At 36.2% G+C, this 14332-nt stretch overlaps 1 protein-coding gene across 1 annotated transcript in view; it reads right to left on the bottom strand.

Moving 5' to 3' along the window:
* CATSPERE (catsper channel auxiliary subunit epsilon) overlaps window positions 1-12496 on the bottom strand; it is a 177575-nt gene extending 165079 nt beyond the window's left edge. Inside the window, exon 1 of the mRNA XM_020982097.2 lies at window positions 12131-12496. Within this exon, the coding sequence (XP_020837756.2) occupies window positions 12131-12195 (65 nt within the window). The 5' untranslated portion in view covers window positions 12196-12496. The remainder of the gene's footprint in view (window positions 1-12130) is intronic.
* Window positions 12497-14332: the final 1836 nt, after the last annotated feature.

The following is a 14332-nucleotide window of genomic DNA, read 5'->3' as shown; positions in this document are numbered from 1 at the left end:
GAGATTTTTACAGAGGAAAAAAATCTCTGGTTACAGAGAAAAAGGTACTGTATTTACCTTTTCTTGATATGAATAATGGCATTTTAGAATAAATCTCCATTTCAAGTATAAGTGGGCTGTCCCATTTTACTCCTATGCTTTCCCTTCTTTTACATGAGTTCTTGTACAAGGCAAACCAAAAGATAAACAGAGCCCATCCTGTCTTGGACCCCTACCAAAGTCAGTGATAGACTAGTAGATTATAAAATTTCTGTCTCTCTTCCCCTGAGACAACACAAATTGCACCAAGGCCAATGACTGATCATGAATAAACACAATGATGTATTTTCTGTACTTGAGGAAATGGCTTATATGCAGAAGTCTACTTGTCCCATGGAGATATGTGTCTATTGAAGCTTTCACCTGCTATGGCAAGTGACAATATATAGATTAATTTTTTTATTGCCATGTATTCTAAATTGTAACAAAGTGGGTTTTCTTGCCACGAGATCTCCAAACACTTTCATTAAGATGAGATATTGGCAAAACACCTTATAAATCTTACAGCACTGTATAAATGCTAGCTACTATTTCACTTAGAAGGGAAATAATAAATTGGACATATATATTTTTTTTAAACTAGAAAAGCAACAAATCAAAAACCCAAAAGAAATGGAAAAATAGAAATTTTGAAAAACAAAGAGACAAACAAAATCAAAACTATCACCACCATCACCAAAGAAAGCCATTGGGCTGATAAATAAAACTAGGAGCTGAATTGTCAAATTAGCTACTTTGATTTTTTAAAAAAGAAAGGAAAAACAAATTTAAAAAACCCAAAATGCAAAGGGAGGATTTATAATAGGTAAAGAGGAATTAGAAGCTATTTTGCTAAATTACATGCCAACAAAATGGGTAAATTAAGTGAAATGGATGCATACTTACCAAAAATGGCTGAGGTTGACAGAACAAGAAACAGATTACTTAAACAATCCAATTTCAGGGGGGGAAAATGAGCAAAAGAGGAAGTGACTCAAAGAGAAAAAAACCCCCCACCATGTTCTGCTCAACTTCCAAGTGAATTCAATCAAATATTCTAATAATTAACTCCAATATTACAAAAAAATTACAAAAATGTATGCCAATAAAATGGATTAAGTTAAATGAAATAGATGAATACTTGCAAAAAAAAAAGTCTCAGGTTGACAGAACAAGAAATAGAACATTTAAACAACCCAATTCCAGGAAAAAACTGAGTAAGTCATGAAGGGACTCCAAGAGAAAAAAAAATCCTCTCCTGCCAGATTTATAAGTGAATTCAATCAGATATTCTAATAATTATCTCCAACATTACAAAAAATTAAGTTGGAAAAATAGAGAAAGAAGGTAACTTACCAAATTATTCTATGAGAGAAATATCGTCCCAATACCCAAACCAAGGAGATATAAAGAGAGAAAATTTTAGACCAACATATGTAAAGAATATTAATGCAAAAATGCATTATGCAAAATATATATGCAAAGAGTCTATATCAATAAATTCAAAGGAGTATTCACTATTCTCACATTGAATTTATGCCAGAAACATAAGAGTTGTTCCAACATAGAGAAAAATATAAACATAATAGAAAATATCTCTTACAAATAATAAGTCACATGATTATATTAACGCATGCAAAAAAAGCTTTTGAGAAAAGGAGAACTAATGTGTGCTTAAAAACCAAACAAACCAATAAAGATATTAAGATGGTTGTATGAATGGGAGGCAGAAAACCAAGCTCCTACATACTTAATCTAGCAAAAATCTGAAATTTGCACCAGATTGAATAATGATCAAGAAATCCAATTAGAACCCACAATAAATAACATCTTCTACTTGAAACTGTATAAAAATGTCAGCCAGAAGTTTATAAGAAATTGGAAAGGGGACTCCCAATAAAACCTGCAGCAGTACAGGCAAACAAGCCCACAGACTTCCAGTGTTATTAGGAATAGATCAGAGACATTGGTAGTCTGTGTTTCTATACCTAGAGGCAATAGGCAGAGAGGGTCACTGAAAAAGACACAAGAAGGTCAAAAAATATCAGGATGATCAGAAATACTTAGTATGGGAACCTTGGATGCTCTGCAACTAGCACCATCTGGTAGAGCCTGGACTGGGACAACCCAAGGCCCAGGGCCTCCCAATTCCCTTTCACTTTACCTTGAGATACCATATAAGGCCCTGAAGATCCAGCATATGAAACTTCAGAGATTCAGGGTGGTGAAACCATAAGAGGTGGAGGTCAGCACAAAAACCCAGGGGACCCAGGATGAGACAAAGTAGGACCAATAATTTCAACCAGAAGCTTATCAGGAGATGGGATCTGGCCCTGGTAAAAAATCAGAAATCAGGAACTAAAGCTAGAGAAATGAGTATATCAGAGAATCATACAAATATAAAATTATCTTAGATCTAGATTTTTGAAGGAGCAAGAATTAAAAGCAGTGATTAAAAAGTGAAAATGGATTTTCTATTAGCACTACATGTGTATTTAGAAGAAAGGAAGCGAGAAGATAAAAAAATGAAATAAAAGTTCTGGAGAAAAGGATTGGAAAAAGAATAACTTATAAGTAGTAAATTTTATCCAAGTAACATACTTCCAAAAAACTAGAATGAACCAAACAGAAATAAAAGTCTCCATGAGAAATATTAGAACAAAGACTCCAAGAAGAAATACTCGAATAAAATCAAAAGACTGAAAAAATAGAAGTCAAAATATCTGCTATCAAAAAACAATTGACGTAGAAAATAGATCCAGGAGATTTAATTTAAAAATCTCAGACTCCTTGAAAACATGAGAAAAAACAAACCTATATACTATATTTCAGAATTAAAACAGTCTAGATTTATTAGAAACAGAGGGCAAAGTGAAGCTAGAAGGTATCCAACAATCACTCCCCAAAAGAAACCCTACAAAGAAAATCACAGGAATGTAATAGTTAAAATCCACCTCCCATGTCAAATAAAAAATACAGTAAGTAGCCAGAAAGAAGCAGTTCAAGGTCCAAAAGACCATAATTAGAATCAAATGAGACATGGGAGCTTTTCCTATAAATAAGAAATCTTAAGACTACCATGTTCCAAAAGGGAAAGGGGATAGATTTACAATCAAGAATCAGTTACTCTGCAAAGCTGGTAATAATTCTACAGGGAAGGGGGGGAAGTGGATCTTTAAGGGAACAGAGGACTCTCAAACATTTCTGATTGAAAGAACAGAGTTGAGTAGGAATTTTGATACGGAAGCACGAGAGTCAAGAGAAACCTAGAAAGGTAAAATTTTGAGTCATTTGGAAGGAGTTGTATGATGATCTAGTGATAACATTCTAATGAGAGAGAAGAAAAAAATATTCCTTCAGAAACTTAATGTCTTCAAAAGGCATTGAAAGAGTCAGGTAAGAAAAACAGTGAACTTGAGGGTTGCATAAATTCTTAAGGTTTTAATTTGGGAAAGAGAAGGTAGGAGAAAAGGAATATATTAGCAAGAAAAGGAAGAAGAAAGAATTGGAACTTGCTATTTCTCATAACTGGGATATATGAAGAAAAGAGTATATAAATACTGCGGAAGGAGTGGAAGAAGTGGGCATCAGATGAACCTCACTCTATCTGAAATAGACAAAGGAGGGTTGAACTCAAATACACAAATGCACACACATATAATTAGGTGTAGAAATACATCAAACTCAATAGGGAAACAAGCAGGATAATGAAGAAGCAGGTGAAAAGGAAGGATAATACTAGATAGTTCCAAGCAAAACTAACTTCCTGATCATGAAGGGATATTAAAAGAGGAGAAAAAAAGTAAAAAGCTAATGGGGGGAGGGGAATCTGGGCCTCAAGGCCACATGTGGCCTCTGATAGAGTCTTGGAAGGTACCTGTTAATTGAGGAATGGTTAAACAAATTGAGATACATGAACATAATAAAATATTATTGTACCTTAAGAAATGATGAGAGAGTTTCAGAGAATCCTGGGTAGTATGAACTGATGCAGAGTAAAGTAAACAAAACTAGAACAATTTATACAAGGATAATAATATTGTAAGGAAAAACAATTTTGAAAGACAAGTACTTTAATCCATGCAATGACCAACCATATCTCTGACTTATGATGAAAGTTTCCTATCTCCTGACTCAAGGTGATGGACTTAAAGTAAAGAAAGAGACATACATTTTTGGACATGAGCATATATAGATGTATGTTGCTTGACTATGATTATTTGTTAGAGAGTATTTTCTCTTTTTTCCTTCCCAGTTGTTATTAAGGGTACAGTTTTATGGTAGAAAATAGGCCTGAGCATTGTGAGTCATTGAAACACTTAAAAATTCACTGATGGGATGGTTATGGGTCTTGTGACTAAGAAGATGGAAGACTAGACATTTTCTCCAATCATAGCCTTTCAACTTTCTCCAAAATATGAAATACATACAAGAGAGCAATTTCCACTGTCTCCATGAACTATAACACCAAGAACCCTAGTAAAGTAATGACAAGATGAACTAGCATCAGAGAAGGCTACTTTCTAACCCCTAATGTACTCATGAAGCATCCCAAACTCTATCAGTCATCGTACTCAGACAGGGCTGCAGAAGCTGACACACAGGTTTGCCACAAAACTCAACTCTGTCCTCTCCATCTCTCCCCTCTTCTAGGTCACAAAAACAAACACAGGCTTGCCCTCTCTGGGATTGTAGCATGGCAGCGCTCTGTGCTACAAGAGTTCAGCTAGAGAACCGAAAAACACTAGGGAAGGATGCCAGCCATGTGATGATGCTCAAGTAAGCATGAGGGAAAGGGTCCAGCATCTAACTGGAGACAGCTTTCCCCCTCCAGACATCTCTTGGGGCAGAGACTGAAATCAGTGAAACATAAATTTCCAAGCATGGGAGGAGACCAAGACAGATTTGAAGTCTAACTCCCAGGGCAGCTGCCATCAAAGGGGAAGTGATTAGAAAATGAGAAACAAGAAGATAGAAGGAAAAAGAGACTGAAATCACCAAGATCTCAGGAGAAAGGGGAATATAGCCAATAGATCAGTTAAGAGTCCTGACATTTATGAACAAATATGGCAGGACAAAGGAACACAAATCAACACCTGATAAGAGAATCCTTGTGGGTTCCCAAGAGAGCATAGAACCATGGAAAAAGATTTTCAAATGGTTTCAAAGAGAAATAAGAAATGTAAAAGCAGAATTTGTGGTCTGCAAAGCAGAAATAACAAGCAAAACAGAAAAGCTTGAATCTGTGGTGGCAGATTTCACCAAAGAAACAAAACAGAGAACTGATTGAAAATAAAGATACACAAAAGTGAAGGACAATCTGGAAGAAGAGAAACAAAGAGAAATAATATTAAAAGAAAACAAGATTTCCATATAAGTAAAACACATTGACCTTCAAGACAGGGCACATAGAAACAACTTAAGAAAGATAGGTTTTCCCAAAAAACATGACAAGTCAGAAAACCTGAACATGAAATGTAAGAAATAATATTTTTTTAAAAACCTGCCCAGAACTTCTGAGAGCAAAACAAGGGGCAAATTGAAAGAATCCACAAATGGTCTCCATAACAACAAAACAAAACAAAAAACCTTGTGCTGCCAACTCCAAGACACATAATAGTTAAATCAAACAATTTCGGTGAGGGACAATAAATTCTGCAAGTGATTAGTAGAAGGACCTTCAAATACAAAGGAAAGGAAATTTGAATAACACAAGAGTATTCTTTATGCACCACAAACTAGAAGAGGGAATGAAATACCATGTTCCAAAAAGCAAATGATCTCAAGATGCAAACCAAGGTGAAAAACCCTGCAAAACTGAGACTATCCATTAATAACAGTAATAAAGATGGATGTTCAATAAAAAAAGATGTCTTCAAAGCTTTAATTAAAAAGAAGTTCTGAACAAACTATTTTGTTTTTCAAACAACACCTCAGATAACAGAAAAAAAAGAAAGGCAAACAAATACAGCAACAATAAAAGAACAGAGATATCATTAAGAGATTTCTTTCTTAAAGTACATAAAGAGATAAGGGTGAAAGAAATAAAACAGGAGTGAAGCTGAAAAAACCCAAGTGAAAGATCATGAACTAAACCTCACAACACCCTGCTGACAAATGAATTAAATTTTTTGGGGGGGAATGAATTGCAGAATGTGAGGGTAAGAGAAAAAGAGTGGGAAGAAATAGATGAAAGGGGAAAAGATATGATGTAATCTAATGAAGCAAAGATTTTAAAAATGAAGGAGAAATAACTCCTGTAGTCTCTCAGGAAGAAGGGAGTCTAGAGGACAATGAACGAGGAGGTAAAGGGAGGAAATGAAATAGGGTAAAGGATGGGGGGAATATTGTTTCACTAGTGGGAAGGAGTCCCATTGAAGAATGCTCCCAGGGGAGAAGAGAGAGATTCTATAAATGGAAATGGGGACATTACAATTGGTACAATCTGAAAGGATTTGGTGCTTAGGGTGACCACTCACTTTGCTTCATAAGCAGACATCTTGTTGGTAAATGACAACTGAAAAGAGGGAGGACATAAAGACAGGAGATTTCATGCCAAATGGCACAAAATGATTATGGGAAGGGCAAATGGTAAGAATGAATGTCAAAATCAAGGAAAGAGAGAAATTCTTACCCTGGAACAATACTTCTAACCTCTATTATCATCCTCAGGAACCAATATTTCTAAAGTGAGGCACCAACAGAAAGGGGGATCAAAGTCTACAATGCAATAGCCTTAAAACTGTTTAGAAGAGAGAACCCCAAAATAGTATCTTAAAAACTTTAATTCTATGAGGAATACCTAGAGTAAAGAAGTAGTAAATAAGCAAAGGGGCTATGAATCAAAGAATAAAAATATAGGACAGACAGACCTAAGGGAAGATAAATTATAAAGATAATGAAATATATTTTAATAAAAAGTGCAGAAAATGGAGGTAAAAACCTGATAAAACAAGTTAAAGGGGAGGCAAAGAAAGTGGATTTTATTTGACTAGTTAACTGAGGGGGGGGAAGAAGGAAAGATTTATATAAAAGGAAGAAAGAAAAAGTAATTAATAAGTTAAGCACTCCAAAATTAGGGAAAAGGATAACAAATGTGGGAGGGAAGAGCTTGAGGTAAGGGGAAGAGAAATAATGAAAATAGTGTTGTCTTAGAGTAGATGAAGCTAGACAAAGTACTGCATTTATAGAGAAAGAAGTGACAAAATCCTAATGAGAAAAAAAAGTTTTTGAGAGAAATGGAAGAATATATAAACCTAACACTCATAACTTCAAATCACTTTAATAGATTACAAAATCCAATAAAATAAAAAAGTGACTCATTGTTAGGAAAACAAAACCTTACAATCTGTTCCTTACAAGAAACATACCTAAAAAGAAAAAAAAAACATATGTAGAATAAAAATGAGAGGCTGAAACAAAATTTGCTATTTATGTGGTGAGTCCAAAGAAGTAGGAGTTGCAATCAAGCTATTAAGCAAAACAAAAACAAAAATCAAAACATAAAAAGAGTAAAACATGGAAACTACATTATGCAAAAGGAATTGTAGACTACAAACCAACATCAATTTAATTAAGCTTATATGCTCTAAATGCCTTAACTTCCAAATTCATAAAGGAAAAATTAACTGAACTACAAGAAGACATAATAACATAACAGTGACAGGAGACTGCAATATCTCTCTCTCTGTTTTCAACAAATCTAACAGAAAGATAAATAAAAGCAAAAATATCGAATTGAATAAATTGCTGGAGAAACTAGAGTTTTAAAAAAACTTATGGCATCTTCTAAATGATACTGCTAAAGAATATACATAATTCTCAGCATCATATGTAATTTTCATAAAAATTGACCTTGTATTAGTGCACAGAGATACTGCAAACAAATGCAAAAAAGAATGAGTAAACATATTTTTATATATCATAATGTAGTTAAAATTGTCATCATTTCAGGAAGCACAAACAAAAGACACAGATCCAAATGGAAATCTAATGATGAAAACTTAAATAATGAGTAGATCAAAGAAGAAATCATAGAAGTAATTAATAATTATGAAAAAGAAAATGATAATGATGAAACAACATATCAACACTTCTGGAGTGCAGCTAAAGTAGTTCTCAGTTCCCTACAAACATGATACTAACAAAAAGAGAAAAGAAAGGATTAATGGACTGGACAGACATTTAAAAAAATAATAAGTCAACAAATAAACCAACATAAAATAATCATAAAGGAGGAGATATTAAAAATTACAGGAGAAATAAACTGGAAACCAAAAAAAAGTTACAGAAATGGTAAATAAAACTAAAAGCTAGTCTCTGAAAAGACTAATAATATTGATAAACCTTTAGCCAATTTGATTTTTAAAGAGGACAGAAAATCAAATCAACAAAACAGTAAATGGACAAGGTAAAACCACAACAAAACCAAAAAAAAAATAAAAAGAATTATCAGAACCCACTGTGCATAGTTACACACTACCAAAACAGGATGCACAAAAAGGAGGAATACCTTGAAAATAGAAAATATCCAAACTTACAGAAAGCGAAATAGATATTTAAAATAATTCAATCTCAGCAAAAAATAGAACTAGCCATAAAAGGACTACTAAATTAAAAAAAGTCCTAGATCTAATGGATTCACCAGACAATTCTATCAAACTTTTAATGAACAATTGGTACTAGCACTATACAAATGATTCTCAAAAAAATTGAAAAAGAAAGCATCATACCAGATTCCTTTTAATGAGAGAAATATAGTCCTAATACTTAAACTAGGGAAGGATAAAGTATATGAGAACTATAGAACAATATCACCAATGAATATCAATTCAAAAAAATTTAAAGTAGTTCCTGTCAAACAGATTACGGTGATCATCCAAGAAATCATTCATCATGATCAAGTTGTATTTATACTAGGGATAATTAATTTATGCTTAAACCAAAAACCAAAAACAACCCACAGATTATAGGCATAGAAGGCCTTTTTAATATCATAAAAAGTATCCATCTAAAACCAAAAGTAAGCATAATATGAAATGGGGACACACAGAAGTTTTTCCAATAGATTGAGGAGTGAAGCAAGGATGCCCATTTCTCCCACTATTATCAGATACAGATTATTCTGTAAATGCTAAAAGTAGCAATAAGACAACAGAAAGAAATTAAAGGCACAAAGATAGGTAAAGAGGAGATAAAACTATTCCTATTTGCTAATGATGCAATGATTTGCTTTTTAAAATCCTAGGGAATCAGTAAAGATATTGAGACAATCAATAGCTTCAGCAAAGTTGTGGGCTATGAACCAATCCTTAAAAATCAACAGCATTTCCTTATAATAAGAATAACAAAGACCAAGAGACAATAATATGAAGTGAAATCCTATTCCAAATAACTACAAAATGCATAAAATACTTGGGAATCAGTCTACCAAGTCACATAAAATACTTGCATAGATATAAAATTCTCCTTAAAGAAATAAAAGAATAACCTAAATAGCTGATGGAATATTCATTGTTTGTGACAATATAACAAGAATGACAGTTAATTTACAGTTTTAGTGTTATATCAGTCTAAATTATTAAAGGGATATTTTACAGAACAAGAAACATAACAAAATTCATGTAGAAAAATAAAGAATCTAAAGAATCAAGTGAAATAATAAAAAGAGGCAGTATTATTTTTTCCTTTTTTTTTTGGTGAGACAAGCAAGGTTAAGTGACTTGCCCAGGGTCACACAGCTAGTAAGTGTCAAGTGTCTGAGGCTGGATTTGAACTCAGGTCCTCCTGACTCCAGGGCTGGTGCTCTATTTACTGTGCCACCTAGCCTCCCCTAGAGGTAGTATTATTGCAGTGCAATAATACTAGAACAGAAGACCTTGGTTTCAGCTGCAGGGCAGAAAAGGCACTCCCCCCCTTTCCCCACTGTGAAGCAAGGAGACCTCTCACATTCTCTTTTAACTCCTCTTCAGTCTGTCTTCTGACCTCATCTTTCAACTGAAACTGCTCTATCCAAAGTTACCAATAATGTCTTCACTGCCAAATCTAATGGACTTCTCAATGCTCATCTTCATTGACCTCTCTGCCACCTATTGATCTCTTCTCCTGAACCCACTCTTGGTCTCAATGACACTTATCTCTTCCGGTTCTTCTCCTATCTCATTACTGATTCTCTTTTGCCGATCTTTGTCCCAGTCATGAACACTAAGAATAGGGCTCCCCTAAGGGTCTCTCCTGGGCCCTCTTCTCCCTCTATACTGTTTTGCTTGGTAATCCCATCAGGTTCCCATGGACTCATTTAACATCCCTCTACGGCCCTAACTTTTCTCCTGATCTCCAGTTGCTTATTGGACATCTGAAACTGCATGTCCCTAGGCATCTCAAATTCAATATGTCCAAAACAGAACTCATTATCTTTTCCCTCAAACCCTCCTCTCTTCCAAACCTCTATTACTGTACAGAATGTCAGCATTCTTCCAGAGGGGCAGACTCACGTCCTTGACATCTCTCTCCACACTCACTCCACATATTCAATATGTCACAGAGTCTCATCACTTTTACCCTTGAAGGATCTCTTGTACAGAGTCCCTTTTCTCCATTTTCACAGACTCACAGGAAGCTTTTTAGGATATTTATAGGCAACTGAGAAGAAGCCAGTTCCTGGGGATAAATTGGAGATGGGACGAAGGGAATAAATGAAAGGGAAATGGGAGGAGTTTAGATCCAGAGCACAAGCAGGATTGACTTTGGCAAAGAAGGGCCAATCAACCAAAAAGCATCCATTAAGCACCTACTATTTGCAAGACACTGGGAATACAAAACTACTCCTTGCCTTCAAATAATTTGTTTTCTCAAAGATTAGAGAATAGGAGAATAGGAGTATGGATGAAGGTGTAAGCAGGGGTGGGAACCTACATCCTGGAGGTCACATGAGGCTGAAGGTTCCCCACCCCTGAAGAGGGTTTTGAAGTCTGGAGTAGGAGAAACCAGGCAGCTCACCTTTATTTTCTCAGTAAAGTAGGAGGAAAGGTCCTCTTCCAAGAAGAACATGGGAAGAGGCAGAAAAGGTGTGTTACCTAGAAAATGCTGTATGATCCAACTATTCTTGAAAATCTTCCTTATGTGATTAAGTACCCTTTTCTGTCCTGCCTTAAAAGATACAATGTTCTGAATTTAGCTGATTTTTTTTAATGTTAAAGATATATATTTTCTTTTCTCAGACACATCATTCTGAAGTTGAATTCTCACTTCAGAATTCTATAGCCATAAATGCTAAAGGATAGAAGGGCTTCCTATGTAACAAATAAGTTACCAGCTTATTTGTCCTTTAATGATAGAGTTCAGGAAAAAAATACTAGTTGAGCAATCAGTGTTAACAGGTTTCACTTCGTATAAACTGATAACCATTTCAGTACTTAGAACACAAGGGGAAACCAGTGGGTAGGGAATCTTCCATTCGCACATCCTCATGCTACTTGTTACCTTTTCTTGCCCATTACTAGTCTGAGAGGAATAGTTAGGGTTTCTGTGAGACAGGGATGATTTACATACATTATCTTGTTTCATCTTCACAACAACCCACTGAGAAGATAATCAATCAGTATTTATTAAGTCGTTGCTATGTGCCAGGCACTATTCTAAGTACTAGGGTGCAAGGAAAGGCAAAACAGTCTCTCCCCTCAAAGAGCTTAACATTGTAAGAGCAGAGACAAGTAAATCTTTTCCGTATTCTGATAGCTTCTTCCCTTTTATACGAAGCGCTAAAGAGATCCATTCTCACAAGACCTTTGATTTATTAAAGGAGGTGTATTGGTTCTGTTCAAGCTTAATTCTTATTGTTTGATTCAATCCCCCTCCCCCGCCCCCAAGTGTTTGCAGTTGCCAAAGCGTCAGCCAAAGTTCCGAGGAAGAGGAAAGCCAGTACAGAAATGGGCTCATCGGGAGAGGAGGACTAAGATTCATGGCTCTCTACATTATCTTCGATGTCAAGCAGGAGACTAAATAAAACCTAAACAGCTCAAGCCATTTGACGCCAAGTTTCCCACTGCAAACAGGAGCCTCCTGAGGCTCCGGGGCGAAATCGCCCACCCCTTGTCCCAAGTTTGTCTGTTACCTCCACAAAGCTGAGCTGTAGCCGAGCAATAACACTCCGGAAGCGAGGACTTTCTCCCAAACCATGGCGAAAAAGAACCCGCAGTCGCGGCAACTGCGTTTACACCAGCACCTGAAGTGAAGCTGAGTCCAACGGACTAGCCGACTTAGAACCTTTCTCCAGCCTCTTTGCCTTGCGCTGCGTCTGCGAGGGCAGGGCGCGATGCCAAAGAAGGTAATTAATAATGGATCCCCTTTTCACTGGCAAAAGGTGAGCACGTAGTGGTGTCAGGAAACCTGATGCTTGCATGCCTGTGCGAGCTATAACTGTTATCAACGAGGGTCGCATTGTGGGAAAGAGACAAAATTACTTTCAATTCCTGAAGGAAAGGACTGATGGAATTTGTACTGAATGAAGTTGACTAGTTGGCTTTGTAGTAAGTTTTCTGGGAAAGCGCTCTGAGCACCTGAACCGAGCGTTACTAACGTATTATCGACTATGGTACTGAGGCAGAATGGAGGAGTGAATAAAGGACCTTCTGCCTCTAAGTCAGGCTGACCCCAGTAAAAGTTCCACCTTTTGTACTAACGGGCTGTGACTCTGGGCAAGTCACAGGCCTCAAATGATTTATTACCCTGCACTAGTGGTGGGGAGAAGCTGCCCTCCTTAATGAAATTACAGGGCCAGATAGCGGAGAAAAAAAAGCAGCATTTACACTTTAGTGATACTACTTTCTGATAAAAAGCATTATTAACCACCGCGACTGTGTGAAAACTTTCCATTTGAAAAATGCCGAAGCTGGGAAGAAATTTGGTGTCCTACAGAGTGCTGCACTTTTTTTGGGGGGGGGGATTCTGTGTTCAAAGTTTTGACAAATTATTTCATCACTTTGGGCTTCAGTTTTTTTTCTCCTGTAAAAATATGGGATTGAATTACATCAGTGATTCCTGACCTGTGTGAGTCTGGAGAATCACAGTCGTTTTGCCTCCCAGGGGAATAACCGATAAGGAAGCAAACACACCTTTTACCTTGCCTTCTTTGCTCTGAAAAATGGCTCAAGCATATATTCTGTGCAGAATTTAACTACCTGCCAAATTAATTTGTGAACCTATGATTTCCTATCCCCCTTTCCTAGTTGTAGGTGCCAGTCCAAAGGGTAGCAGTAGGTGCTAATCAGAAAGTAGGGCATTCGAAGGACATGCCAACACAAGCATCGGAAAGGGCAGCTGCATGCGCTTTGATCCCCTTTTAGAAATCTGCAACTCCCCGAATTGAAAACTCTTCTCTGAAATAACATTAGGGCATCCCCTTTAGAAATGTGTTGTCTTCTCTTACCATGTCGTATTTAAAAATAGCACTATTCTATTTTTGTTGTTTTTTGGTGAGTCAATCACAAGAGTCACACAGCTAGTGTCAAGTGTCTGAGGTAGGATTTTAACTCAGGTCCTCCTGACTCCAAGGCTGGTGCGCTATGCACTGCGCCACCTAGCTGCCCCTATTCTGACTATCTGACAAAAACTTCTGGGAAAACTACAAAAGAATATGGCAGAAACCAGGCATAGACCAAAATCTCACACCATATGCCAAAATAAAGTCAAAATAGGTTCATGATTTGGATATAAAGGCTGATAGTATAAGCAAACTGGGAGAGCAAGGAATAGTTTACCTGTCAGATTTATGGAGAACAGAAGAATTCAAGACCAAACAGGAGATGGAGAATGTTACAAAATGCAAAATGGATAATTTTGATTACATTAAACTGAAAAGTTTTTGCACAAACAAAGCCAATGCAACCAAGATTAGGAGGGAAGTGGAAAACTGATAATGGATTCATTTCTAAAATATATACAGAATTAAGTCAAATTCATAACAATACAAAGCATTCTCCAACTGATAAATGGTCAAAGGACAGGCAGTTCTCAGATGAAGAAATTAAAACCATCTATAGTCATATGAAAAAATGCTCTAAATCATTATTGATTAAAGAAATGCAAATCAAAACAACTCTGAGGTACCACATCACACCTATCAGAGTGGCCAACCTGACAGAACTGGAAAATGATAAATGTTGTAGAAGATGTGGGAAAATTGGAACACTAATGTGTTGCTGGTGGAGTTGTGAACTGATCCAACCATTCTGGAGAGAAATTTGGAACTATGCGCAAAGGGCTATAAAAATGTGTATAGCCTTTGACCCAGCAATAGCACTTCTAGGGCTATATC

The sequence above is a fragment of the Phascolarctos cinereus genome, unplaced genomic scaffold, assembly GCF_003287225.1.
Source record: "Phascolarctos cinereus isolate Bilbo 61053 unplaced genomic scaffold, phaCin_HiC Scaffold_5;HRSCAF=322, whole genome shotgun sequence".
In the NCBI taxonomy this organism is placed as follows: Eukaryota; Metazoa; Chordata; class Mammalia; order Diprotodontia; family Phascolarctidae; genus Phascolarctos; species Phascolarctos cinereus.
The sequence above is the reverse complement of the archived record's forward strand: the minus strand, read 5'-3'. Positions and strand labels throughout refer to the sequence as shown.